The following is a 25,769-nucleotide window of genomic DNA, read 5'->3' on the forward strand; positions in this document are numbered from 1 at the left end:
TACTGCATCTAACACTTACACATTTAGAGAGACTCTCTGAAGGTTATAGGAAGGTCATGGTCACGTGGGACAGCTCCACACCCACGTAACCAGGTTCTACTTCACACAATCAGAGCGACTGCCACACAAATTACTGTCATGAGGCCAGGTCTCTTTCATTCTCACTGATTTTAATCATATTAATGTTTCTCAGTCTCTGTATTGACTGCTCCATCTTTCAATGTTGGGCACTAACAAATCTTTATTGGAGAATCACTGCTGTGAAGATCACGATTCAAAACTAACTCCAAGGTCTTTAACAGTCCTTTATAGTCAAGAGGGATGATTTAATATCACAGTTTCATGTCTATGTTAGGGGCAAATTAGCCTTTCCAAATGAGTGACTGCTTTAATCATACTTAATTTAGAGGGAGCAGCATTTCAGAGGGAGCAGTAATTTAGAAAAACGGTGATTGTCTCATTTTATCCATAAACCAGAAAAACCAGGAGGACAAGAATCCTCACCCTGCTGCCTTGACTTTCTGCCAAAGGTATTTTTTAAAACGCCTCTAATCGCTTGGCCTCAGATGATCTACAAATTGTCAACACGCCTCTTGTCTCAAATGGCTGAAACCTGCCATCATCAAGCAGAGTCAAGTAAGAGCAAATCACTGAAAGGCCTGTGTCAACTCTCCTGTTCTTAAGGAAAGTGACTTCTAGGTTCTCTAGTATTGTTAGGACTTCAGTCATGATTTCGACAACAGCACTGAAACTGCTCTTATTATGGATTTGCCTGCAGGTCTCCTGTAACTCCCAGTTTATTTAAATGAAGGCTGAGGACTCTTCTGTTGAACTCAAACAATAACTCATGTTTTAATCTGCAGTGTAAATTGTACTCTTTCCACATTTAACCACATGGTCTGTTTGTATATTCTCTTATGTTGCTTTCACATCTTTTCCTGATGCCTTTTATATCCGAAACAAAATTCTATTAATTAATTATTTTAATAATTGTGTGATCAGTTTTAGTAATAATAATAAAAACAAGGGGGAAATGTATGAATGTGATAGAGTTAATTCCAGAATAAGTCCTGGTTAAGACTGCCATCTAGTGTTCATAAAAGCTACGTGTTTTCCCCAATAGATAATTCCTTTATGAGGCTCACAACAGAGATGCAGCATAGATAACAGATCAGAGCCTAAAAAGTCGGTTTAAAGCATAAGACATAATTCTATAAATATTATGAGAGAATACATACAACTGTAGATTAAACTGGAGCAGTGTCTGTCACAGTAAGATGCCCCTGAGCCCTGGAATCTAAGCCCAAAGAAACAGCTTGATGTTGGCACAGCCACTATAATTTACCCAGGAAGGGGAGGATGTGTGGTCAGGGAGCCACTGAAGACGTCCCTGAAGCAGCTGAAAAGAGCAGCTTGGGTTAGAGAGCTGCAGACGTCCCTCCCGTGACTACACCAGGAGTCAATATAGAATAACCACAACACACACTGTACTGCCTTACATTAAGATGTATACTGTTAGACATTGGTTTCTGGATCCCAATGGTTTGTTGTAAAAGACTAAAACTTAAGTAGAAGTTTAAATGTTTAAACGTTCTGAGCAGATTAAAAGCCAACACTTATCGAAATAGCTTCTGTATACTGTAGCTTCAGATGCACGGGCTGTGGCAGTGACATATTTTTGACATCGTGCTTCAGGGTGATACTGTACGTTCAGCACAGATCTCTTTTGTCTGAGGCTTGTAATTTCTGTGTGACGCAAAACAGCAGGAACAGACTTGAGTTATTCATAAACTCTTTATATAAAGGGGAAAAAAGTAATGTCCACAATTTTTTATAAAATATGTATGGGCCATAACCTTGTACATAGAATGATTTTCATCCCAAGGCTCCAGAACAATGTGGTAAGACCCAGATCAATAATCACTACGCATGGCAATTTCATTATTTCCCCAGGTATGTGGGAAGGAGTACTGTGAAAGTGAAATTAGTAGCTGATACGTTCATTTATTGGAATGACAGAAAATCAACAAAACTGACAAATCACTTCAGTCAACGGTTGAGTACCAGCCAGTCACATGTCAATACTCACCATTCTTCTATGATAGAAAACTCAACATCTTGAAAAGGTTTGACTGGTTCCACAAAACAAGCAATTTCAATATTTTAACTCCGGCTTCAGGGAATAATATTTGGCCTTTCGCTATTTTCTGACATTTTACACATGTAACAATCAATTGATTATAACAAAAATATTTGCCATCTATCGATGAAGAAGATAATTGTTGAGTAACATCTTACAGTGATGGAGTACTGACCTGATGCCTCCCCGGTCTCCACGTGCTCATCCGGGTCCTTCAGTGTGCGACACACAACAACCTGTTCAATTTACACACGTTATCTTAGCATATAAATGTTAAGCACACCCACGTTACCATTCTCAGGGTCATGATGACAGTGTGGCTATAAAGCAGGTCACCTGACTTTCACCTGGACATCTGATGAATCAGAATTTGGAGGCAAAGCAAATTCATTTGTGAAGTGCATTTCAACAGCAATCTGTTAGTAATGAACTGTAGGACAAAAGATCCCTACGTGTTTTTGAACAGTGAAAGGATAAAGTAAAGAAAAGCAACCTGAAAGGAGGCTTTCCAATGTGCTGTATAATCTTAATTGTCCCACATACCATCCTCTGATTGAACGTTTTGATTAAATCTACCTTTTAAGGTTTTTACAAACTTGCCAATAGACAACCTAGAATGTATTTATCCGAAGCAATCTTGATAGGCGGACACCTCCTGCTTTTAAAATATGTTTATTATACCTTACTTTGTTTACTGCTGCTGCCCAGGTCTCAATGAACACCTCCTCACCGTCCTCAGTGTCCATTCTGATGGTGTCTAATTTTCAATTTGTCCATTTGCTTTCATCTCAGTGTCAAGCTTTGGTATGGGGGTTTGTGTAGATTGAAAAGCTGGCATCGATCGATTTCAAGTGGTTCGTCCGTTGCTGGTTTTGAATTAGAAATAAAGACCAATTACAACTAATTTACTGCTGATACTGTGTTTGGTTGTCTGGTGCGGGTGAAGTATGTGAACTGGAGGAGCTGGGGATCGTACCTCTGACCTTGTGGTCAGTGGATGACCTGCTCTAAATCCTTTATTGCCTAACAATCCACGGAGCTTGATAAGTATGATGTCTTCATTTTTATTATCTCTTTGATTGTGTCCGTGAAATCAACCTTTAGCTTTAGATAAGCCTCATAGTGGCTGTAGAAAACAGCTGCAGATACAGTAATGAGGCCCCTGCTGTACAAATCGAAGAATCAAATCTCAAAGAAAGATGAATCTGAGCGAGCAATTTATCAAGAATGGTCAATCATTTTTCTCGAATCCGTGCGGCCAGCTTCCTGGTGTTCAGTCAATTATTTAATTGGGGTTAAAAGGAGAGGCATAAAAGGAAAAGTATTTCAGCCTCCATGTCCTTAGAAAACCATAATATAAAAGCTGCTATCTATCGATAAAGGAAATAATTGTTGAGCAACATCTGTCACCTAACCACCTAACCACGTGATGACAAGTCATTTCCCCGTTTACAAACTGCCTCCACGACCGAATGGACTATGGAGGCCCGAGAAATTGGATCAGGGTGTTGCTATCATTACATCACACCCTCTCGCAGTTCTGACCCATAAACGCACACGTATGGATTATAATAAAAGACGAGGATTACAATTCGCCGAAGATGCTGTGTCTATTTTGAACAAGTTCAGTGTGGCTGTCACTGTGCTGATTGCACTCTGAGAAAAACGTCGATGTAAATGTAGAAGCTTTTTTCATATAAATAAAAGTCTTGTCAGCTCGTTCCCTCTTGGATAGTTGATAATAACTCAGAGCTCATTGTGTGTATGAAAAAACACTTGGATCTCATGCACTCTTTTCCTTTGTGTAAGCTGTTTGGATACAGTGTGGCCTATAGTCCATATCTAACGCTGTTTGTAATTTCAGTGATTGTAACAGCAATTCTCGAGATAGTGGTAGTGAATGACTGGCTTTGTTCACGGATGCATAATGCTTGAGTTATTGCATTCAAAAGTTAATGCCTACTTGACCTGTGTGATGTGCTGAAACACACACACACACACACACACACACACACACAGACACACCCACACACACTCACACACACACAGTCGTTCCCCTCCCCAATCATTTTCAAGTCATCTACACTTCTGATTGATGGTCTAATGATCTCATGGTTTAACTTTGTGTACCTGTGGTCTCTGTTCAGAATGATCTTATATTTGTAATCGATTGATCCTTGTGACTTTCTGGCTCCAGGTTTTTGCTGCATTGTTTGGAGGACTTGGATGCCAGCCTGCGCAAACTCAACTCCCGCTTGTTTGTCATAGGAGGCCAGCCTACCAATGTCTTCCCTAAGGTACAAAAAGATCGGACAGATGAGAAGATGCGGTCGTGTACTTTGCTTTGGTTTTTCTATTCTTTGAAATACATCCAAGTAAAAAAGAATCCAAAATACAAAGCAACATTATGATATCGCTGAACTTGTGTTCAGGGCCTTTCAAATTGATTTCATAGAAATTAAACATTTCAATTCATCCTTCCTTGAAATCTGTTATGACTCTAGTTACATATCAAGTGACCTTACAATGTTGGCCTGAACCCTAGGTTGAGTTCACTTACTTAATTCAGCAATTTGTTATAAATGATATTTGAACTTATCTGAAGATTGTATTATAACCTTGTGGTCTTAGTCTGTATCTCTCTCTGTCAATCGTGAACAAACATTTCTGTTCAGATCAAAACAGTAAATAACATATCTACACACCACTGTGCATGTGTTAAGTATGTCACACTTTTCCTCAGGAATGGCAGATCACACGTTTATCTTATGAATATGACTCTGAGCCTTTTGGCAAAGGAAAAATATGCCAGCATTACAAAACTGGCCAACGAGGCTGCGGTGGAGGTTCTGGTGCAGGTTTCACACACCCTCTATGATCTGGACAAGTGAGTGACTGTGATACTGTCGATTTGACCACAGGCTCTCTGTGTGTGTAGCTTTTTATTGATTCACCTTCATACATGTTTCTTTCTTAAAGGATCATAGAACTCAATGGCGGTCAGACTCCTCTCACCTACAAGAGCTTCTCATCAATTGCATGGATCCACGCTGGAAGAGCTTTGTAAGTGTTTTTCACATAAATGTGTGTTTGTGTTGTCTTTAGTGAGACACAGTTCTTTAAATCTCCGATTGTACATTTAGCTTTCGTCAGGATTTGAGACAGAAGGCCTGAGCACAGCAGTTCGGCCAGGTGGAGAAACAGAAGCTCTAATGAGACTAGAGCGGCCTCTAGAGAGGAAGGTAAGCAGACATGTTACTACACACTATATTCACGAAAGAAGAAGTTAATGCAAGTATTAAATCTGTTGTAGCTCAGCAGTCCCTTCGCTTTAGTCATCGTCTTAATGTCTCACCAGTTAAACTGTCAATGCCACATTACCTGCGTTTAGTGATGGTTTAAAATCAGTATATATAATTATAAAGCATAATTAAAGCGTCATCTTTTTAAAGGCACGGGTTGCAAATTCTGAGTGTCTGCTGTCCCTGCCGTGTTCAGGTCTTTGAGGAGTTGCTGTTGGATGCAGATTGGAGTGTCAATGCTGGCAGCTGGATGTGCTTCTCCTGCAGTTCATTTTTTTTCCAGCAGGTCTTCCGCTGTTACTGCCCTGTGGGATTTGGACGACGCACAGACCCCAACATCAAATACATACGGTCAGTCCGTCTTCCCATCTCGTATTTCAAAAGGTCTGAGTACTGACTATGTTGGTCCACAACAATATGTCACGGTGGGCTTGTGCTCTTGTGTTGCTTCACGTGGGACTATCATTTGTCTTTTGAATTCATTGTTGCCCTGTGAAAATACCGATTGAAGATAAGATGTGCTGTCTAATCTGAACTCATGTCTCACTGATCTAGCTCTAAATTAGAGCATGGCAAATTAAATTAAATATTGATTCATTACGCTACTATTAATAATGCTACGTTAATACAGATCATCATCATATAACTTGTTGTAATCACATGCATCAACTGATGGAAAAGTATTAATGACGGTTGAACAGCAGCTCATCTAACAAGGCCCTCCTGCACCATCGCAGACATCAAAAGTCATCACACTTGATACATGAACATCGTTAACTTTCACATCATGTTCCTCATTTTTACAAAGTCATCTTTATTCTTTTCTTTATCTATTTGCAGGCGTTGATTGCCCATGTTGAGAATGGGTTTTTCTGGAATGCTGCTTGTACTTAAACAGATGGGCCATGTAAATGTTTGTTTGAGAAGATAACCTTCAAAACCAACATGTTATAGTTAGACTAGGGCCTTTCTGTGTAGGATCCGCAGTTTATTATGAATTGATAGATTGATGTGTAATTAGGCATTCAATTAATCGTAGCCCAGAAAGAGTGCTACTATATCATCAAATAGATTTACCGACTGCACAAGTGGCTGGAATGCGTTTAAAAATAAATAAATGAACACAAACTTTTTAAAGAAGCGCTTAAGGAGGTCTGAAGATTAGAGTTTATTAGCAAATATGATACAAAAATTCCTCTAAATCAGGACCAGGATTTAGCAGTGAAAGCCTTTGTGTGTAAGTGAGTCATATGGCTGCAATCGGCAGCTTTTGTTGCATTCAGTCTTAGGTTTATTAAAGCTCTCATTGACTTGAGCTCCCAGCATTTTATAAATACACAGCACTGTGACTACTGTATATGTCGCTTATCCATCCAAGAGTTAACTTATGTTCATGGTCACTGCAAAACATTCAGAATGTTCCCAATCTCCAGATCGCTCCGGTGCCTAAGAAGCTGTTATTCTTGATTACGTTTTTTTACAGAGAAGCATTGTCTTGCATGTAAATTAAAATGCTTTGGTTTTCTTGCAGGCCTTCGGGCAACAGTACCTGCCAATCCACACAATGGTGCAAGTGGCAGTAACATGGGGGCCGGTCGAGGTCCAGGAGGGTCCTCTGAAGAACTCTACAGTCAGGAGGGAACGTCTCCAACTGGTACACAAACTAAATGGTTGACACTGTGTTTGAATAAAGTACATTTCAAATTGGACAAGGGAGACTACTAACTTGTTTTTTTACAAAATGTCATCGCACTCATGGCTACATTTAATAGACATGAGACTTGGGTCATTTTGCAACTTGCTATTGACCACAGAATATAACCAAATTACGGTTCTTCATCCAAAAAAACAGAGTTGATTAACTAAGTAAATAGACCAAAATGTGTTTTTACATTGCATGACTTCATTATATCTACACAGAGGCTTTCCGTCACCCTGCTGGACTTGATTGATGTCATGTTATTTTTATTCCACTCACACAAAAAATGATGAAACCAGATCAATTTGGAATAGTCTCATGATGCGTGTTGTGTGTCTTGTTTGAATGCAGAAAGAAGACGGTTGATGTAGAAGTGGCGCTGGGAAGAGGCTCCATCTGGGAGCAGCTCTAAATCCTGGAGGCAGAGCAAGTAGACAATAGTCAAAAGATGGTATATAAAGGGTGCCTCTGTCTGTATGCTCTTGCTGTGCCCTCAGCTAACACACAGTAACTGTAGCTAACAACCACGAAGAAGAGCAAATGTGCTGCTGGTGTTAAATGGAACTGGTTTGTCTGAAGAACTCATTTCAGATAATAGTGCTGGTTATCATTGAAGATCATCACATGTTGGACTGGACCGTCAGCACATAACGTCTTGGTCTGCAGATGCAGATGCATCACACATCTCAGAAACAGAGGAAGGAATTGAGAAAAATTCATAATTGGGGAAAAGTTAGAAGGAGCTTTGAAGTTTCGACATGAGGGTGATGTGAGGACAGCTGTTGTCTTCCACTGCCGCAGTGTTACTCAAACTTTTTCGGACCTGCCCCTTAATAGGCTAAAACACTTCTCGTCCCCATGTGCCCCTCTCACGTATCTTGATAATACGCTCCAACCACAGCCCCAAGTCACATGGCAGCACATGCAGGTTAGAAGACAACTTAATTAGCTGAAAATCTGAATAATGTAAGATGCATTATCCTTTATAGATAAACATTAGTCACAGCTGGCTGGTCATGATGTAGCGATATTATTAGTGATTAGCGTGTGGTTCAGTTGCTAATATTGACATGCTCAAGGTTTGTGACTTAACCCGAGGTTGGAGTTTATTACTCAAATATTTTTGTAATGTGTAATGTCAGAATGGCAGATGTATGCGCTCTCTGAGTGCCCCTATAGTTCAATAACCTGTCTGACAGGTCTGTGACTGGAAGAGAGTCAAACGCCACCAGCAGTACAGAGCAGTCCCATTATAGAGGGTTCAAGTCTGTAATGATACAATGATAAGAGTCAGTGGCAGTTGATTATTAACCAAACTGATAATGAAATGATGATGACTAATTCAGGATAAAGTCCCGGTGTGCACAAGTTCTGTCTTAGATTTGTCTGTTACGATTCTAGTTGAATCATAAATCATTTCCATTCAACCCAATATATTTCCCCTGGTTATCCAGTGTCTCTCACTCAGAGTGGCTCAATAGCCACTTTTCCTCTGGGCAAAAAATCCCACTAACATCTGGCTTTTGTCTGCGATGGGAATAGAGTCCAAGTGACCACCACGAGGGAGGGGGACCCAGTTTGACCTCCACAACTTATTGTTAAAAGCATTTTGATTGATGGAACTCTAAAGGTCTGTCTGACACCCACATTAGGAAGGTTAGGGACCATTGGCAGTCATATATTTTGTAAATAATTATTGTTTTTGATTTCCAACTTTTGTATATTTGGTTATGGATTTTCTCAGATACCTTTTGTAAATAATGTGACTCGGAAAACTAAAATGTACCCACCGTGAAGCCATGTGCTTTTGTCTCCAATGTGATTGTAAATCTATTATTTGTCTAACTCTATTGAGATTGAACTGCAAGATACAAACATTGTAGTATATATTTAAATTTGGTTTCACTATTAATCAAATGCCATCTATTTACAGAAGGAATTCAAGTAATTTTAAACAAAATTTTAAAAGGGTTTCCTAGAAACTAGTTTACTCCAAATTTAATAAATGAAATGGTTTTGGTTATGTTAAACACTTGAAAAGGAACCTTATCTCAGGGTCAGGCAGGGATAGTACCTCCTAAGTACAAGGAGAGGTAACATCTGAATTATTCTCAGTGGCTGATAAAGTATGTCCATTTCATTGAATATTCTGACTATTTTTGGCCAAAGCAGAAAATCACAACTGTAACATCAATGTTACAGTTGTGATTTCCCTCCTATGATGAGCCAAAATATCTGATGTCCCAGGGGTTTATTATAGTATCACAGATACTGATCAGTGTCACATTATAACGTGAAATGTTATAAAATGTGTTTTTTACATAAGATATTTTCACATTGTTATATATGAACTTATGTTATAATGGAAAAAACCTAAACTTTGATGTGAAAATCTCCTATGTTGTTAAAATGTTCCTATAATTTTGAACTATGATATGTTTTACACTGTTTCCTGAAAAGCCTTTTTGCAGTAACAAGATAGCATTCCACATTGTAAATGTTCCTATATTGTCATAACATGAAACATTTTACACAATAATGTGATAAATAGGTTATAGTTATAATCTGAAACATTTCTTGTTTTAGTGTGATATGTTCTTATGTTTCAATAATGTAAATGTCATGTTATAAAGTTGAGTTATAACATGAAACGTATCTTGTTATTACAATAAAGTTTTTATAATACAATACAGCCTGCATCTGCATTTCAACGACAACCAAAAATGCTGCAGAACAGTACATTGTACAACAATAACAACAACAAAAACAGTACACAAGGACATACCACGTTATTATGCAGAGGAAAAGTGAGTTGAATATTGCACCTGCCCTGAAACACTTAAAGGATATAACAAGATCAACAAAGTGTGAAAAAAATAAGTGTAAAATGTGCCAGACAAAGTGCAGCGGTTATTGAGATTCATGACCAAAGTCAACAGAGTAGTGGGACAGACGATGGGATGAAGGAGAATCTGTCAAATACTAAACATACTTCATTATCTGATTCTGTAAATGTATAATGATGCACCTGTAGGGTCATACTAGTGGCAATCAGACATATCAGGATCAGGAATGAAGTACATTGCTACTAGGTTGTAGACAGCTCCTCCTCAAACACGTTTTATTATGCAGTAATGATTTACAGTGGATGAACACTGTAATACCCAAGCAACAAGATAAATAGCTGAAGTGTGAGGACACATCACACACGATGGCAGAAAAACAGGAATAAGGGTCCAGACCTCAGTCTGATCCAGGTTTTGAAAAATACTTATCCTTCGTACAACCTTTCCAGAGTTGACACACATATCCACCTGTAGACTCAGGATGTAACTGCTTCCAAATACACACATATCAGCACCTTATTGATCCGATGGGGAAGCACTCAGTAGCTTACAGTGTGCGACAGTTACAAAGAAAAGAAGCTCACAGGAACACAAGGAGGGTACAGGAGCTTTATTAATTTAGTACATAGAAATCCAAACGAGCTTTAAGATGAGCAAGAACCCAACAAAGAGTGAAGAGCATGAGATAAATATATACAAATAAAAACAAGCAAACGTGAATTTGCTACAACATTGAATGGGATCAATTTGTGCTAATTTTTCTGACTCTTACAAAGAAGAGTTGTGTTGTTTTAGAGGTTTTTTGTGCTACTACAACCCAATCACTTGTTGTGTTGTTAGTGGCTCTGAGCTGTGTGCTCCCCCGTGTGGACTCAGGGGAAGCTCTCATGGTTTGAAACAAACGATGTTCGTCCTGAATCTGTTTCCGTGCGTGGTGCTTGTGTAACAAATCCTCGTGAGTGAGTCACGCCCGCAGACTGATTACACATCAGGCTGATGTGACCGAGCTGAAAAACCAACAGCAGCAGCAGCGAAATCCACCGTGTCCAATAGCGGCCGAGTGTCGGTGGGCGGTGATAGTGAAGTTCTCATCCCGATAAATGGTTCCCGTCGCAGACCCCGATCCCGCAGCGTGTGTGTGTGTCGTGTGTTCACCGGAGCGAGATGGAGAACAGCCGGGAGAAAACGCAGAAGAAGCCGGTGCGCCTCATCGCGGCTGTTTGCAATGACATGGGGATCGGGAAAGACGGACACCTGCCCTGGAAATTACCGTAAGAGACACACAGATTTTTGATATTTCATTCATATTTATTAGGGGGGGAAGTTTGTGACTCCAGCAGAGTGTGTTAGAAACAAGGGTCGTACAGGGGCTCGTAAAAAAACGTTTTTAGAATCGCCAAAAATTCCATTGACAACCACGGTACAATGAAACAGCTGTGAGAAGAGGAGGAGCTTCGAAGTGGAGATTTTTAGCTTAAAATGATAAGATGTCCTTGGATCTTCAAAGGAACTTTCTAAATCTGTTGTAAATGCAGTTCGAGCTAAAATGGTAAAGTAAAACTGAAATATTTAACCCCAAAAAAGTTAAAGAATAAAAAAAAAAAAAATGAAATAAAGCTGACAGTTGGAGGCTGTATGCGCAATGCACGGGCTGGGCAATAACACACTTGCAATATCAATATAGCAAATGTATAAAATACAACAAACTTTCAATATTTATCAATATACTACTTTTCAGTATATATATGACTGATATTCATATAAGTATTTGTGTCTATGTATTACTTACGAATTGAGCCAGTTCAGTGAAGAGGTACAACCCATGATTGATCAACTGAAGTTTTATCAATGTTTTGCTGTTTATATGAAATATTTTTCCTTCTCTGCTCATGAAAAAAGTTGATTTCTGTCTGTGTTTTAATGCTATTTTTAGCTATATAATCTATAATTGCACATCATATTCTTAAGGGTATTCCTCACTATATTTGTAAAAGCCGTCTGGGTTGTGCTTGGATTAATAATGAAAATGTGACTTTTTCAGGTCTGAATTCCAGTACTTCCTCAAAACTGTCACCAGGGTGTCGAGACCAGGTATTGCCCCGGATCAATATCCTGTCATATCCTGTAATGTGTTGATGTGTTTAATTATATAAAATGACCTAAAGGCCACTACTATAGAATATGTTATCCTCATCTTCCATGCTTATCTCTGGATAAGGCCTAAAATATGTTTCATCATCACAGACATGGGAGCTGTGCTGCTTGAGAAGTCGACGTTAGTATCAAATATTTGTATTTCTTTTGATTTCAGGAAAGATGAACATGATGGTCTGGGGTAAACTGTGCTGGTTCTCCCACCCGGAAACACTGTTCCCATTGGCTAATACTCTACATGTGGTGTTGAGCACCAAACTGAAGTGAGTCATATATCTCACACGCACACACACACACACACACACACACAAACACACACACACACACACATTCCGCTTGTCATACATAGCTCATCTGTTTTCTGTTGTGTTTGATGTTTTCCAACACAACTACACACACACATTCTTGACTCTGTAGTTTTTAGGACACTTATAATGCATACTCATCACGATGTCCTTTAAACCGAAGTTAGTCCTCAAAATGACTTTCAGACTTTCAGACTTTCCGAGTTCAGTTTACCTTTAGGTTATTTCCACAACATGTTGTAACACCTCAGTTCTCAGAACAATGAGTTCCAGATGTTCAGCTTCATTTCTCTGAACTTGAGCTGGTTTACGTAATACGACCCATGTAAACTCCCATCACTGCTCATAGAACAGGTTGGATTATTATGCCTCTCCATTTTATTTCAATGTTTTGTTTGAAGTTTTTCCCGTTGAAATGAATGAAGGGAATGGACACGTCTTCTAGATTTCTCACCACTTTGAAATTAAACCACTTCAGCCCACTTTCAAACAGACCACAAAACTTTCAGCTATGATCCTTGTATTTCATCACAGTTTCTGAATTATGATATTTCAGCTGTAATGCTTTTTATTGACAGTTGCAGGTTCTTTGAGATCTTTTGTGCTTCAGCACTTGCAGCTCCCACATCTTCCACTTCTCACACACAACCTATACATCAAGTTTTGGACCAACTTGTGTCGTATATATCACACACATGACACCTGGTCAGCTCTTGAGATTCGAGAGGAGCCCTTATCTGCTCAATATACTCCAGGGAGTAAACGCACATCTTTTGAATTTCTCATGAACTCTGTTGTCTTTCAGAAAAGTTCCAGATCATGCCCACTTCCTGTCCGTAGACTTTGAGAGCGCCATCCGCTTGTCTGCAGAGCCCCCCCTCGCTGACCTGATAGAGACCATCTGGGTCGTTGGTGGTATGCAGGTCTACAAGGTAAAATAGTCGTAGCTGCACATTCAGAGAATAACTGGTTTTAGCTCGATCTTTGACCGCTGGACACATTTTTTGGGATATTCATTGGGGATAAAATCCATTAAACCCGATATCTTGTTAAATGAACCTTTTTGTCTTTCTTCACTCTCTTTCTTTTCTCTTCAACTTGGCTGTTGCAATGGGACTTAATTGCCTGAAATTCTAATTAAAAGCATAAAACAGAAACACTGAATAACAAGGATCCAACAGATTAATCTTTAAAATGATCTCACACCAGCATTGGTGTTTAAAAGAGAACTGCCATCAACATGCAGAGAGTTTCCTTTGCAGCTTAAATTTAGTGTCTCTCCTCTTGTGCTGTATAACCATGAAGAAGCGTCACAAATGTGACCTTTTGATCTTTTTTTCTGACCAGGATGCATTGAGCCACCCGTGGTGTGATCTGGTTTATCTTACCGATGTCATGGCTGACTTTGAGTGTGATGTTTTCTTCCCTGAGTTTGACAGAGGAGTGTTCAAACTACAAGAAAGGTTAGTGATTATTTTATCTCCCGACTGTAGAGCGATTTTTACTTAGTCACAAAGCAAACATCAGCACTTTCCCTGTGGTTGCATTGTCTGTACTTGAAATAGCTCAGCTCAAAAGATTCTGCTGACTTCCACCCTCACTGGTTTTCCGCGACATTGTTTTGAAAAGCAATGTTACATCTGTCTCCACGTAGGCAACTGGACTCGTTGAAGACGTTTCACACGAGAGGTTTTTGTCTCCTCTGGCCGAAAATTTGTACACAACCATCTATCCCTTATACTACAGGAGTAACAAGTGACAATCTATTGAGGATGGTAGTCTATGTGCAGTATTCTGGCCAGAGAACACATGATTGAAAGAGGAGTGAATGACGCCAACTTTGTCAAGCTGGAAAAAACATTAATTACCAGAGGGGCTGGTTTAAGCTTTCATCCACTTCCAATACTCTCCCAGTTCTTTCCCCACCCAGCTCATCACCCAACCACACGTCAAATCAAATGACCCTACTGACTCACACAACAGCAGGGGGGGGTTCTACAACTTACAGGTAGCAACAGCCATTCCCAGTTTGACTAAGATTTAAACGACCTGCATGTTTCACAGCACAACTCTAAACACAGGTACATACGTTTAATACCGGAGGAGAGGCAAAACCTTTTCGAGAAAGACGAGCAAGTCCAGTTGTCTATGTCCATGAGAACTGTAAATACAACTTCTGTTCCATTGAATTGTATTGGTAAATTAGTGATTGTGTCCATTGAAGGTAAATTATTACCTCTCGTTTTCCTGGTATCTTTATTTTCTTTCAATTGATTCAAACAATATTTGACTGCTTTTATATCGGTGTTTTAATTTACAATAAGAGCTCTTTTATATCCCATTTCATGGTTTGCAGATGATCAGCAGCCTTTCAGTGTTTTGCTTGTTTTATTAAACTGTTCATCCATTGCATTGTTATATTTAGTTTTTTTCCTAATGAACTCACAGAACCTTCTTTCCCCTTTTGTCTCCAAATAAGATTTCCTCAGGTACCGAGTGGCATTCAGGAGGAGGACGGCGTTAAGTACAAATTCCAAGTATTCAAGAAATCGATCTGTGATGCCATTTAGATCAGAGACTGCAGAGATATTGTCCAAAAACTAAATCACTGGATTGTTCTGTTCTGCCTTAAAACTCCTTCGCATAGCTCCTGGACAAACCGCAGAGGCATTGCCAAAACCCAAACCCACAGTGTGTCGCACTTATGCAAATTCAAGGAAAACGTGTTGTAAATTTTAGTTTTTTTGTCAGTGAGCATTACTTGACCAAACAGTATTTCTAATCCATGAAGAACACTGAGAATAGATAGTGTGGCAGCAGAGCAATTTGTCAACCCAAGTATTTGTGTTTCGGCTTAAATTTAGTTTTGCCTGTTGCTGGGAAAATAATCTTCTGCCGACATCTACCGTCCCTTAGTCACTTGTCAGCGTTTCCATTTTCCCCTCCTCGGTGAAATTGAAGCTCAATGGAAAATAAGATGTGGTCGGTTCTCAGCAGACACAACAGAAACCAGTCAATTATTCAACTGGTTTCTTTTGATGCTATGAGGATATATCTTTCCATATATAGATAGATGTAGAGATATTAATAGATTGTGTAATTTGTTGTTGTTAGAAAAGCTGCGACATAGTTATTGCCAATGGTTTTCACTGTATAGCTTTTTGCAAGGGTCTTTGAATGAAGTGAGCCAATTAATAGACCAAATAAGTGACACTTTGCAAGTTTAATGTTTAATTTTTGAATAAAGATTTCCTGGTTCATCCTGTTGTACATGGTCGTTTATGCCACAAGGGGGAGGCATTACAGAAGGACATGTGACAGCGCTGAAGTAACCTGGCCAACATATCTCAGATTATACCAACAGCATTAATGTGACATTTCAATTATTCACTGATTCTGAAGCCTCTACTGATGACTGAATCTTGAAATAGTGATGTTGTACGTTGTAGGTTTCATGTACACACAACCCAGAAAACATTCACGCTCACTGAACAACACAGCAACCCTCATAGCAATGATAAAAACCTTACAAATAACTACGATTTTTCTGGCGAGATCTGAGTTTGAGAGGCCAAATTGTGAGATGTCTACGTTTTTCCAAGTGGACCAACGTATCTATTACATCACACCTTCTCACAGTTCTGAGCCACATTAAACGCAACCGTATGGAATTGTATGGATTGTAATTGTAGACGAGGAAAAATTTATAATAAAATTCGCAAAAAAAGATGCTGTGTCTATTTTGCACATGTTCAGTGTGGCTGTCACTGTGATGATTGCACTCAGAGAAAAACTTAGATGTAAAATGTAGAAGCTTTTATCATACAAATAAAAGTCTTGTCAGCTCGTTCTCTTTTGTGTTAGTTGATAATAACTCAGAGCTCAGTGTGTGTATGAAGATGTCACCAGTAGAGGGCGGCCTTCTCACACTGAAACACTTGGATCTCATGCACTCGTCTCCTTTGTGTAAGTTGTTTGTATAAAATGTGTTCTAGAGTCCATATCTAATGCTGTTTTTAATTTCAGTGATTGTCACAGCAGATCTGTTGGCTTTCTCAAGATAGTGGTAGTGAATGACTGGCTTTGGCTTTGTTCAAGGATGCATAATGCAGAGAAGAGTCACTGCATTGCAAGTTAATGCCTACTTGACCTATGTGATGTGCAGACACACACACACACACACACACACACACACACACACACACACACACACACACAGTCTTTGTGTAGCAGTGGTTGTAGCCCCCCCTATCATTTTCAAGTCATCTACACTCCTGATCGATGGTCTCATGATCTCATGGTTTAATTTTGTGTAACCGGGGTCTCTGTTCAGAATGATCTTATATTTGTAATGTTCTGCATCTGGAGAGGAAGGTAAGCAGACATGTTACTACACAGTATATACACAGAAGTAGAAGCTAATGCAGGTATCATTAAATCTGCTGTAGCTCAGCAGTCCCTTCGCTCTGGTCATCGTGTTAATGTCTCAAGAGTTAAACTGTCAATGCCAAATTACTTGTGTTTAGTGATGGTTTAAAATCAATATATATAATTATTGACCATAATTAAAGCTTCATCTTTTTACAAGCATGGGTGGCCAACTCCGAGTCCCACAGGACTCAGCCCCTACCTGCACTTTGGGTGTCTCTCCTCTCTGCTCTTCTTCTTTAAACTCACAGATCTTTATAGGAAGGTACGAATGCCCCCCCAACGAGCTGTGAGCCAATATGATATAATATGGAGAAATATTTATTTTGTGTATTGGAAGGAGTCTAAACAGTCTATACTGCAGATGATAAACTTTATTTTGAATCAAGTTATCTTTATTTGCTCTATCCCATCAGGAGAAGGAAAACAGCAAGCCACCACTTTCCTTTTATGGACAGCTGCTGTTGAGGGCAGAGGGACGTCCGGGCTTTCCCTGGATAAACACCATTATGACCCAGCTAAGGCAGGAGGGGTGGATCCATTCCTTCCGCTGTTACTGCCCTGTGGGATTCGGAAGACGCACAGACCCCAACATCAAATCGATTCGGTCAGTCCGTCTTCCCATCTCGTCTTTCATAAGGTATAAGTGCATGGGTCCCCTGCAGTCATTTAAATGGTCCACAACAATATGTCACGGTGGGCTTGTGCTCTTGTGTTGCTTCACATGGGACTATCATTTGTCATGGTTGCATTAGTGTTGGGGAACATTGTCTGTTGAATTGATTGTTGCCCTGTGAAACTACCGATTGAAGATACAATGTGCTGGCTGATCTGAACTCATGTCTCACTCATCTAGCTCTAAATTACAGCATGGCAAATTAAATGCAGTATTGATTCATTACACTACTATTAATAATGCTACGTTAATACACATCATCATATAACTTGTTGTAATCACATGCATCAACTGATGGGCAGCATTTGAAATGCTGTGACCTTATTCTCGTCGTCAATATGTGTGGATAAATAAGTGATTCAACACTAACTATTAATGACGTCTGAACAGCAGCTCATCTAACAAGGCCCTCCTGCACCATCGCAGACAAATTTATCAAACTAGATACATGAACATCGTTAACCTTCACATCATGTTCCTCATCTTTACAAACTTATCTTCATTCTTTTTTTTTAATCTATTTTCAGGCGTTACTTGACTTTCCAGCCAAATACATCTACGATCCCTGGAGGGCCCCAGAGGAAGTGCAGAAAACAGCCAAGTGTATCATAGGAGAGCACAAGCCCATGATGAACCATGCTGAAGCCAGCCGCATCAACTTTGAAGCAAATTTACCAGAAGCTTTCCTGCATTAGAGGACTGGGTAGGGTCACGACTCAGACACTCCCACATTGATTTGAATGGGTTTTTCTGGAATGCTGCTTGTATTTAAACAGATGTGCCATGTAGACGTTTGTTTTAGAAAATAACCTTCAAAACCAACATGTTATAGTTAGACTAGGCCTTTTCTGTATAGAGTTTGCATGTGCTTATATTGGACCTGTAGTTTGCTGGCTTCCTGTGCAGGGTGTGTCAGCTGAACTCGCTTCCAGCTCACTGCGACCCTCAGAGGATCCGCAGTTATTCTTGATCATCATTTTTACAGAGAAGCATTGTCTTGCATGTAAATTTAAATGCTTCGGTATAGTCAGGAGGGAATGTCTCCAACAGGTACACAATCTAAATGGTTGACAATGTGTCTGAATAAAGTAAATTTCAAATTGTACAAGGGAGACTACTAACTTCTTTTTTTTACTAAAAATCATCACACTCATGGCTACATCTAATAGACATGAGACTTGGGTCATTTTGCAACTTGCTATTGACCACAGAGTATAACCAAACTACTGTTGATCTTCCGACAAAAAAACAGAGTTGATTAACTAAGTAAATGTTGTTAGAGTGCAAATGACGTCATTATATCTTAGAAAGTACTTTCCATCAACCTGTTGGACTTGATTGATGTCAATGTTCTTTTTCTTCCATTCACACACAAAAAGGATGAAACCAAATCAATTAGAAGTTGTCTCATGACGCGTTGTGAAGAGGCTCCATCTGGGAGCAGCTCTAAATCCTGGAGGCAGAGCAAGTAGACAACAGGCAAGAGACGGTATACAAAGGGTGGCTCTGTCTGTATGCTCTCGCTGTGTCTCAGCTAACACACAGTAACTGTAGCTAACAACCACGAAGAAGAACAAATGTGCTGCTCGTGGTCAGTGGAGTCTGAAGAACTCATTTCAGATAATAGTGCTGGTTGTCATTGTAGATCATCACATGTTGGACTGGACAGTCAGCACATAACGTCTTGGTTCTGCAGATGCAGTACAAAGAGAGGTCACAGCTGAATTCTTCCCAGTGGCGAATAAAGTTTGTCCATTTCCTTGAATATTCTGTCACAGCTACTGTTTTTGGCCAAAGCAGAAAAACACAAATGGATTAAAGCTCAATGTTACCAGTTGTGATTTTCCTCCTATGACGAGCCAAGATATCTGATATCCCAGAGGTTTATTAAAGCGTCACAGATACTGATCAGTGTCGCATTATAACCTGAAATGTTTTTAAAATGTGTTTTTTACATAAGGTATTTTCACATTGTTATATATGAACTTATGTCAACTTTGATGTGAAAACCTTGTATGTCGTTAAAACACCTTTTTACATTCTAATATGCAATTTGTTTGTAATTTAAAAAAAATCACATTATATTTTCCGGTTGTCGTACAAACTTTTCACATAAAAATGTTATATTTTCTCACACCATGTAAATGTTCATATATTTTTTTAACTGTTTCCTCAAAAGCCTTTTTGCAATAAAAAGATAGCATTCCAAATTGTAAATGTTCCTATATTGTCATAACATGAAACATTTCACATAATGACATTTCTTGTTTTAGTGTGAAAGGTTTTAACTTTCAATAATGTAAATGTCATGTTATAAAGTTGAATTGTAACATGAAACTCATCTTGTTATTACAATAAACTTTTTATAATATGACAGCCTGCATCTGCATTTCAACGCCAACCAAAAATGTGTCTTGGGCCATAGTGATACAGCAGCTGCAGAACTGTACATTGTACAACAACAACAACAGTACACAAGGACATACCACGTTATTATGCAGAGTAAAAGTGATGTGAATATTGCACCTGCCCTGAAACACTTAAAAAGATATTACAAGATCAACAAGATGAAAAACAGAACCTGCCATTAGAGCTTAAAAACCAAAGTGTAAAATGTGCCAGACAAAGTGCAGCGGTTACTGAGATTCATGCCTGAAGTCAACAGAGTAGTGGGACAGACGATGGGATGAAGGAGAACTTAAGACGGTTGGTTTTACACTGAAAGGCTCTGTAACGTCTGCCTGATGGTAACCGGTCAAATTCGGAAAATACTGAAAACATTATGCCATAATGATTTACAGTGGATGAACCCTGTACCCAAGCAACAAGAGAAATAGCTGAAGGGTGAGGACACGTCACACGTGATGGCAGAAGAACGCGATATAAATGTGGAAAGCGTGTAAAATCCACCGTGTCCAACAGCCGCCGGTGGATGGGCGGTGATAGTGAAGTTCTCATCCTGATAAATGGTTCCCGTCGCAGACCCTGATCTCACAGCTTGTGTGTGTTCACCTGAGCGAGATGGAGAACAGCCTGGAGAAAATGCAGAGGAAGCCGGTGCGCCTCATCGCGGCTGTTTGCAATGACATGGGCATGGGGAAAGACGGACAAATGCCCTGGAATTTACCGTAAGAGACGCACACACATTTTTTTATATTTCATTCATATTTATTGGTGGTGGGGGGGTGACTCCAGCAGAGTGTGTTAGAAACATTTCTTAACGAAGGGTTCGTACAAACTGTTTTAGAATCGCCAAAAATTCCATTGACAACCACGGTACAATGAAACAGCTGTGAGAAGAGGAGAGGAGTTCAGTAAAGTTGGAAAGGTATTCACAGATTCGGATTTCCCGGATCAATAAGTCATAAGCGAAACGTTGTTAAAGCACAAACGCTGCATAATTCCCACCGTGTAAAGGTAGACAACGGGCTACAGTCCAATTTTCATCAATATGAGTTGTCCTCAGTGATGGACACAGAACATTGGTGTCTATGTGCAGCCTGCTGTGAGACGAGTGCGCAGGGACAGTCTACAAAGTTCAACACCGAAAAGAGATATTACCAAAATATTCAATCCTCACTGTAATACTGTATGTTTTCGCCAAAATCATGTCACAGATCCAGCGAGTCCTGCTTACTATGCTACAGTACAAAGTAAAAAAAAAACGGATTTATCATACATTTTGGAAATATTTTTTATGTAGATTATTCAATAACTTCACTGTTATACTGTACATTTTCACCAAAGTCATGTCACAGATCCATGGTCTCCTGTTGGCTATGCTACAGTACTAGGTTTGGGAAAATGTGGTTTTGTGTAATTTGGGGAAATATATATTATGGAAAATATTCAATAACTTAACTGTCATACTGTATATTCTCACAGAAATCATGTCACAGGTCCAGGGTCTCCTGAAGGTTATGCTACAGTACTAAGTTTGGTAAAAAGTGATTTTGAATATTTTGGGGAAATTTTTATTATGGAAAATATTCCTTTCTTCACTGAAATACTGTATTGTCTCACCGAAATCATGTCACAGGCCCAACGAGTCCTGCTGACTATGCTACAGTACAAAGTTTTAAAAAATGTCTGGGACATGGAGATTTTTAGCTTAAAAAGAGGCTTTTTTGTGCATCTGGTTATGATACACAACTATCCTCATTTTCTTGAGGATCAGTGAATGCTAAATGAGGGGCTTTTCCGTAGGTGGCGCTGTTGAGACATTTTGCCACGCCCATTTCCAAATACTCCAGAATACGTGAATTTTCACCACTTTCTAATTTACATATTCATATAAGTTGTTGTGTCTATGTTGTCCCGTCTGTTTTGTGTTTGGAATAATATTGAAAATGTGACTTTTTCAGGTCTGAATTCCAGTACTTCCTCAACACTGTCACCAGGGTGTCGAGACCAGGTATTCCCCCAGATCAATATCCTGTCATATCATATTATCACCTCACGTAGGGTCACTTATAATCCTGTAATGTGTTGATGTGTTTAATTATATAAAATGACCTAAAGGCCACTACTATAGAATATGTTATCCTCATCTTCCATGCTTATCTCTGGATAAGGCGTTGCTGCTTGAGAAGTCGCCGTTAGTATCAAATATTTGTATTTCTTTTGATTTCAGGAAAGATGAACATGATGGTCTGGGGTAAACTTTGCTGGTTCTCACACCCGGAAACAACATTCCCATTGGCCAACATTCTACATGTGGTGTTGAACACCGAACTGAAGTGAGTCATATATCTCACAAACACACACACACACACAAACACACACACATTCTGCTGGTCATACATAGCTCATCTGTTTTCTGTTGTGTTCGATGTTTTCAAATACACAGTTCTAAGGACACTTGTAATTCATACTCGTCAAGATGTCCTTTAAACCAAAGTTAGCCCTCAAAATGACTTGGTCTTCAGGTGTTTCAGGACTTTCAGTTCTGGCAGAGTTCAGTTTACCTGTAGGTGATTCCCACAACATGTTGTCACACCTCAGTTCTCAGTTTTTTTTGGCATCAGCGTCCTTTCTCCAAACTTGAGCTGGCTTACAGATAAGACTCATGGAAACTCCCATCACTGCTTGGTCATGACTGCTTTGTGCCTTGGTTGTATTATTATGCCTCTCCATTTTATTTTTTCTATCATAATAAACTACTTCTATGACAAATTCAAGCCTGCAACACAATTCAGCTTCTTCAGAAAACAGTCATCACACCACAATTCCTTCAGAGTTTGACTTTTTCTGGTTCTTATTTCTGCTCAGTAGGACAATCTCGCATGTATTTAGTTTTTCTATATATTTCGTATTTTCTGAAATATTCAACGTTTTGTTTGAAGTTTTTCCCATTGAAATGAATGAAGGGAATGGACACGTCTTCTAGATTTCTCACCACTTTGAAATTAAACCACTTCAGCCCACTTACAATCAGACCACAAAACTTTCAGCTATGATCCTTGTATTTCATCACAGTTTCTGAATTATGATATTTTAGCTGTAATGCTTTTTATTGACAATTGCAGTTTTTTTTTTAGGTCTTTTGTGCTTCAGCACTTGCAGCTCCCACATCTTTTACTTAGGTTTTGGACCAACTTGTGCCGTATATATATATCACACACATGACACCTGGTCAGCTCTTGAGATTCGAGAGGAGCCCTTATCTGCTCAATATACTCCAGGGAGTAAACGCACATCTTTTGAATTTCTCGTGAACTCTGTTGTCTTTCAGTGAAGTTCCAGATCACGCCCACTTCCTGTCCGATGACTTTGAGAGCGCTGTCCGCTTGTCTGCAGAGCCCCCCCTCGCTGACCTGATAGAGACCATCTGGGTCGTTGGTGGTATGCAGGTCTACAAGGTAAAATAGTCGTAGCTGCACATTCAGAGAATAACTGGTTTAAGCCTGATCACTGAATAACAAGGATCCAAAAGATAAATCTTGAAAATGATCTCACACCAGCAGTGGTGTTTAAAAGAGAACTGCCATCAACATGCAGAGAGTTTCCTTTGCAGCTAAGATTTAGTGTCTCTCCTTCTTTTGCTGCATAACCATGAAGAAGCGTCACAAATGTGAACTTCTTGTTTTCTGACCAGGACGCACTGAGCCACCCGTGGTGTGATCTGGTTTATCTTACCGATGTCATGGCTGACTTTGAGTGTGATGTTTTTTTCCCCGAGTTTGACAGAGAAGTGTTCAAACTACAAGAAAGGTTAGTGTTTATTTTATCTCCCGACTGCATCATGAGAGAGCAATTCTAACCATTTTTGTCTTAATGAACAAAACCTTATTTCCCCTTTTGTCTCCAAATAAGATTTCCTCAGGTACCGAGTGGCATTCAGGAGGAGGAAGGCATTAAGTACCAATTCCAAGTATTCAAGAAATCGATCTGTGATGCCATTTAGATCAGAGGCTGCAGAAAGTGAGATATTATCAAAAAACTAAATCACTGGATTGTTCTGTTCTTCCTTAAAAACCCTGCGCACAGCTCCTGGAGAAAAAGCAGAGGCGTTGCTAAAACCCAAACCCACAGTGTGTCGTACTTGCGCAAATTCAAGGAAAAACGTGTTGTATCTAACTTCTGGTTTTTGTCAATGAGCATTACAGCTGGGAAAAATTTGAGCATACAGTATTTTTAATCCATGAAGAACACTGAGAACAGATAGTGTGGCAGCGGAGCAATTTGTCAACCCAAGTATTTCTGTTTCGGCTTAAATTTAGTTTTGCCTGTTGCTTGGAAAGTATCTTCTCCTCCTTGGTGATATTGAAGGTCAATGGAAAATAGGATGTGGTCGGTTCTCAGCAGACATGACAGAAACCAGTCAATTATCCAACTGGTTTGCTTTGATGCTATGATGATATATCTTTCCATATATATATGATGTAGAGATATCAATAGATTGTGTTATTTGTTGTGGTTAGAAAAGCTGCAACATAGTTATTGCCAATGGTTTTCACTGTATAGCTTTTAGGAAGGGTTTTTGAATGAAGTGAGCCAATTAATAGACCAAATAAGTGAATGAGTTACATATTTAATTTATGAATAAAGTTTTCCTGGTTCATCCTGTTGTACATGGTCGTTTTTGCCACAAGGGGGAGGCATTGCAGAAGGACATGTGACAGCACTGAGGTAACCTGGCCAACATCCCTCAGATTATACCAACAGCATTAATGTGACATTTAAATTATTCACTGATTCTGAAGCCTTTACTGATGCCTGAGTCTTGAAATAGTGAAGTTGTACATTGTACATTAAGTATCATGCACACACAATGAGCAAGGGGTGAAAACATAACCTCTGTCAAAATAAAACTCAACAAAATGCGTTAAAGTGTCTATCAGGGTCGATCTGGGGGGAAGGAAGAAAAACTCCTGGTGCAAGTGCAAACACCTGAGATTCAAATAAACCTCATGTTAGAGCTGCACACACACACACACACACACACACACACACACAACTCTCACCTTTTATGATCAGTGCATCGTCCACAACCTGAACACGGGAAGCACAGTGCTGCACGTCAGTCACTCATCCTGCCATTAGTACAGCCAAGCATCATAGGAATACATGGCTGTACTATATTTTGTATTGAAATAATGCTTTTTCAAAACAACCATGTGATCGATGATTGGTTGATTTAAATAACCTGTAGATTCTGTCTCTAATCTTATCGGCTGCTAAATTTATTGTATTTCCATTGATATTCATGTGATTATGACCATTCCTGCAATATGATCATAAATCTTTTTTTTATGTAAACTTCACACCTCCGTTTTTTTTGGGATACCTCTTTATAACGTCACTGATCATGCGACATCAACTCTCTGATCTTTACAAGCTTTAGATCTGTTCCTCTATCATTTACAGAAATATCTGGGAAAATGCACTTTTCAGGCCTTGACCAATCGGCACTAGAAGTTCATAATCAGGACAGAATCTGTCGATGCCTTGTCTCAAACACACACCCACACTGAACACACACACAGGCACACACACCCCAAGGGACTTTTCTCTCTGCAGATCCTGTGATTTATCATAGAAGAAAAAAGTGTGACTGAATTTTTACGACTTAACCGATGTTAACAATATTAACAGTGAGGCCCTGGGCAAGCCTGACACACAGTGATCGTTACAAGGACACTGAAACTAAAGTTGCTGAATGAAATTGAGCCACAGTTAATTTCGTTATTTATCCCCAGTAATTAGTCAAAGTGTGA

At 39.4% G+C, this 25,769-nt stretch overlaps 3 protein-coding genes across 4 annotated transcripts; all 3 read left to right on the plus strand.

Moving 5' to 3' along the window:
* Positions 1–1,896: 1,896 nt before the first annotated feature.
* cry1b (cryptochrome circadian regulator 1b) lies at positions 1,897–18,520 on the plus strand. Its single transcript, XM_053426399.1, is given in 13 exon segments — positions 1,897–1,901; positions 4,338–4,437; positions 4,884–4,934; positions 4,936–5,027; positions 5,120–5,191; positions 5,193–5,382; positions 6,283–6,304; positions 7,664–7,693; positions 17,051–17,139; positions 17,291–17,509; positions 18,090–18,208; positions 18,210–18,258; positions 18,437–18,520. Coding segments are annotated over 13 exon segments (1,122 nt in total).
* LOC128444998 (dihydrofolate reductase) lies at positions 10,949–24,096 on the plus strand. Of its 2 annotated transcripts, XR_008339228.1 has the most exons (7): positions 10,949–11,258; positions 12,029–12,078; positions 12,299–12,404; positions 13,252–13,378; positions 13,794–13,909; positions 14,926–15,111; positions 24,070–24,096. XR_008339228.1 is itself a non-coding variant. In XM_053427734.1 (6 exons), exons 1-6 carry the CDS (start codon positions 11,152–11,154, stop codon positions 15,014–15,016), a joined length of 597 nt encoding a protein of 198 aa, XP_053283709.1. In that variant the 5' UTR covers positions 10,949–11,151; the 3' UTR covers positions 15,017–15,485. The 2 variants fall into 2 exon arrangements, 1 of the variants encoding a protein (XP_053283709.1); XM_053427734.1 differs by lacking the exon at positions 24,070–24,096 and having other exon boundaries at positions 14,926–15,485.
* LOC128444999 (dihydrofolate reductase-like) lies at positions 20,563–23,956 on the plus strand. Its single transcript, XM_053427735.1, has 6 exons — positions 20,563–20,678; positions 21,915–21,964; positions 22,184–22,289; positions 23,285–23,411; positions 23,648–23,763; positions 23,866–23,956. The coding sequence occupies exons 1-6, from the start codon at positions 20,572–20,574 to the stop codon at positions 23,954–23,956; spliced, it is 597 nt and encodes a 198-aa protein (XP_053283710.1). The 5' UTR covers positions 20,563–20,571.
* Positions 24,097–25,769: the final 1,673 nt, after the last annotated feature.

The sequence above is a fragment of the Pleuronectes platessa genome, chromosome 7 (assembly GCF_947347685.1).
Source record: "Pleuronectes platessa chromosome 7, fPlePla1.1, whole genome shotgun sequence".
Lineage (NCBI taxonomy): Eukaryota > Metazoa > Chordata > Actinopteri > Pleuronectiformes > Pleuronectidae > Pleuronectes > Pleuronectes platessa.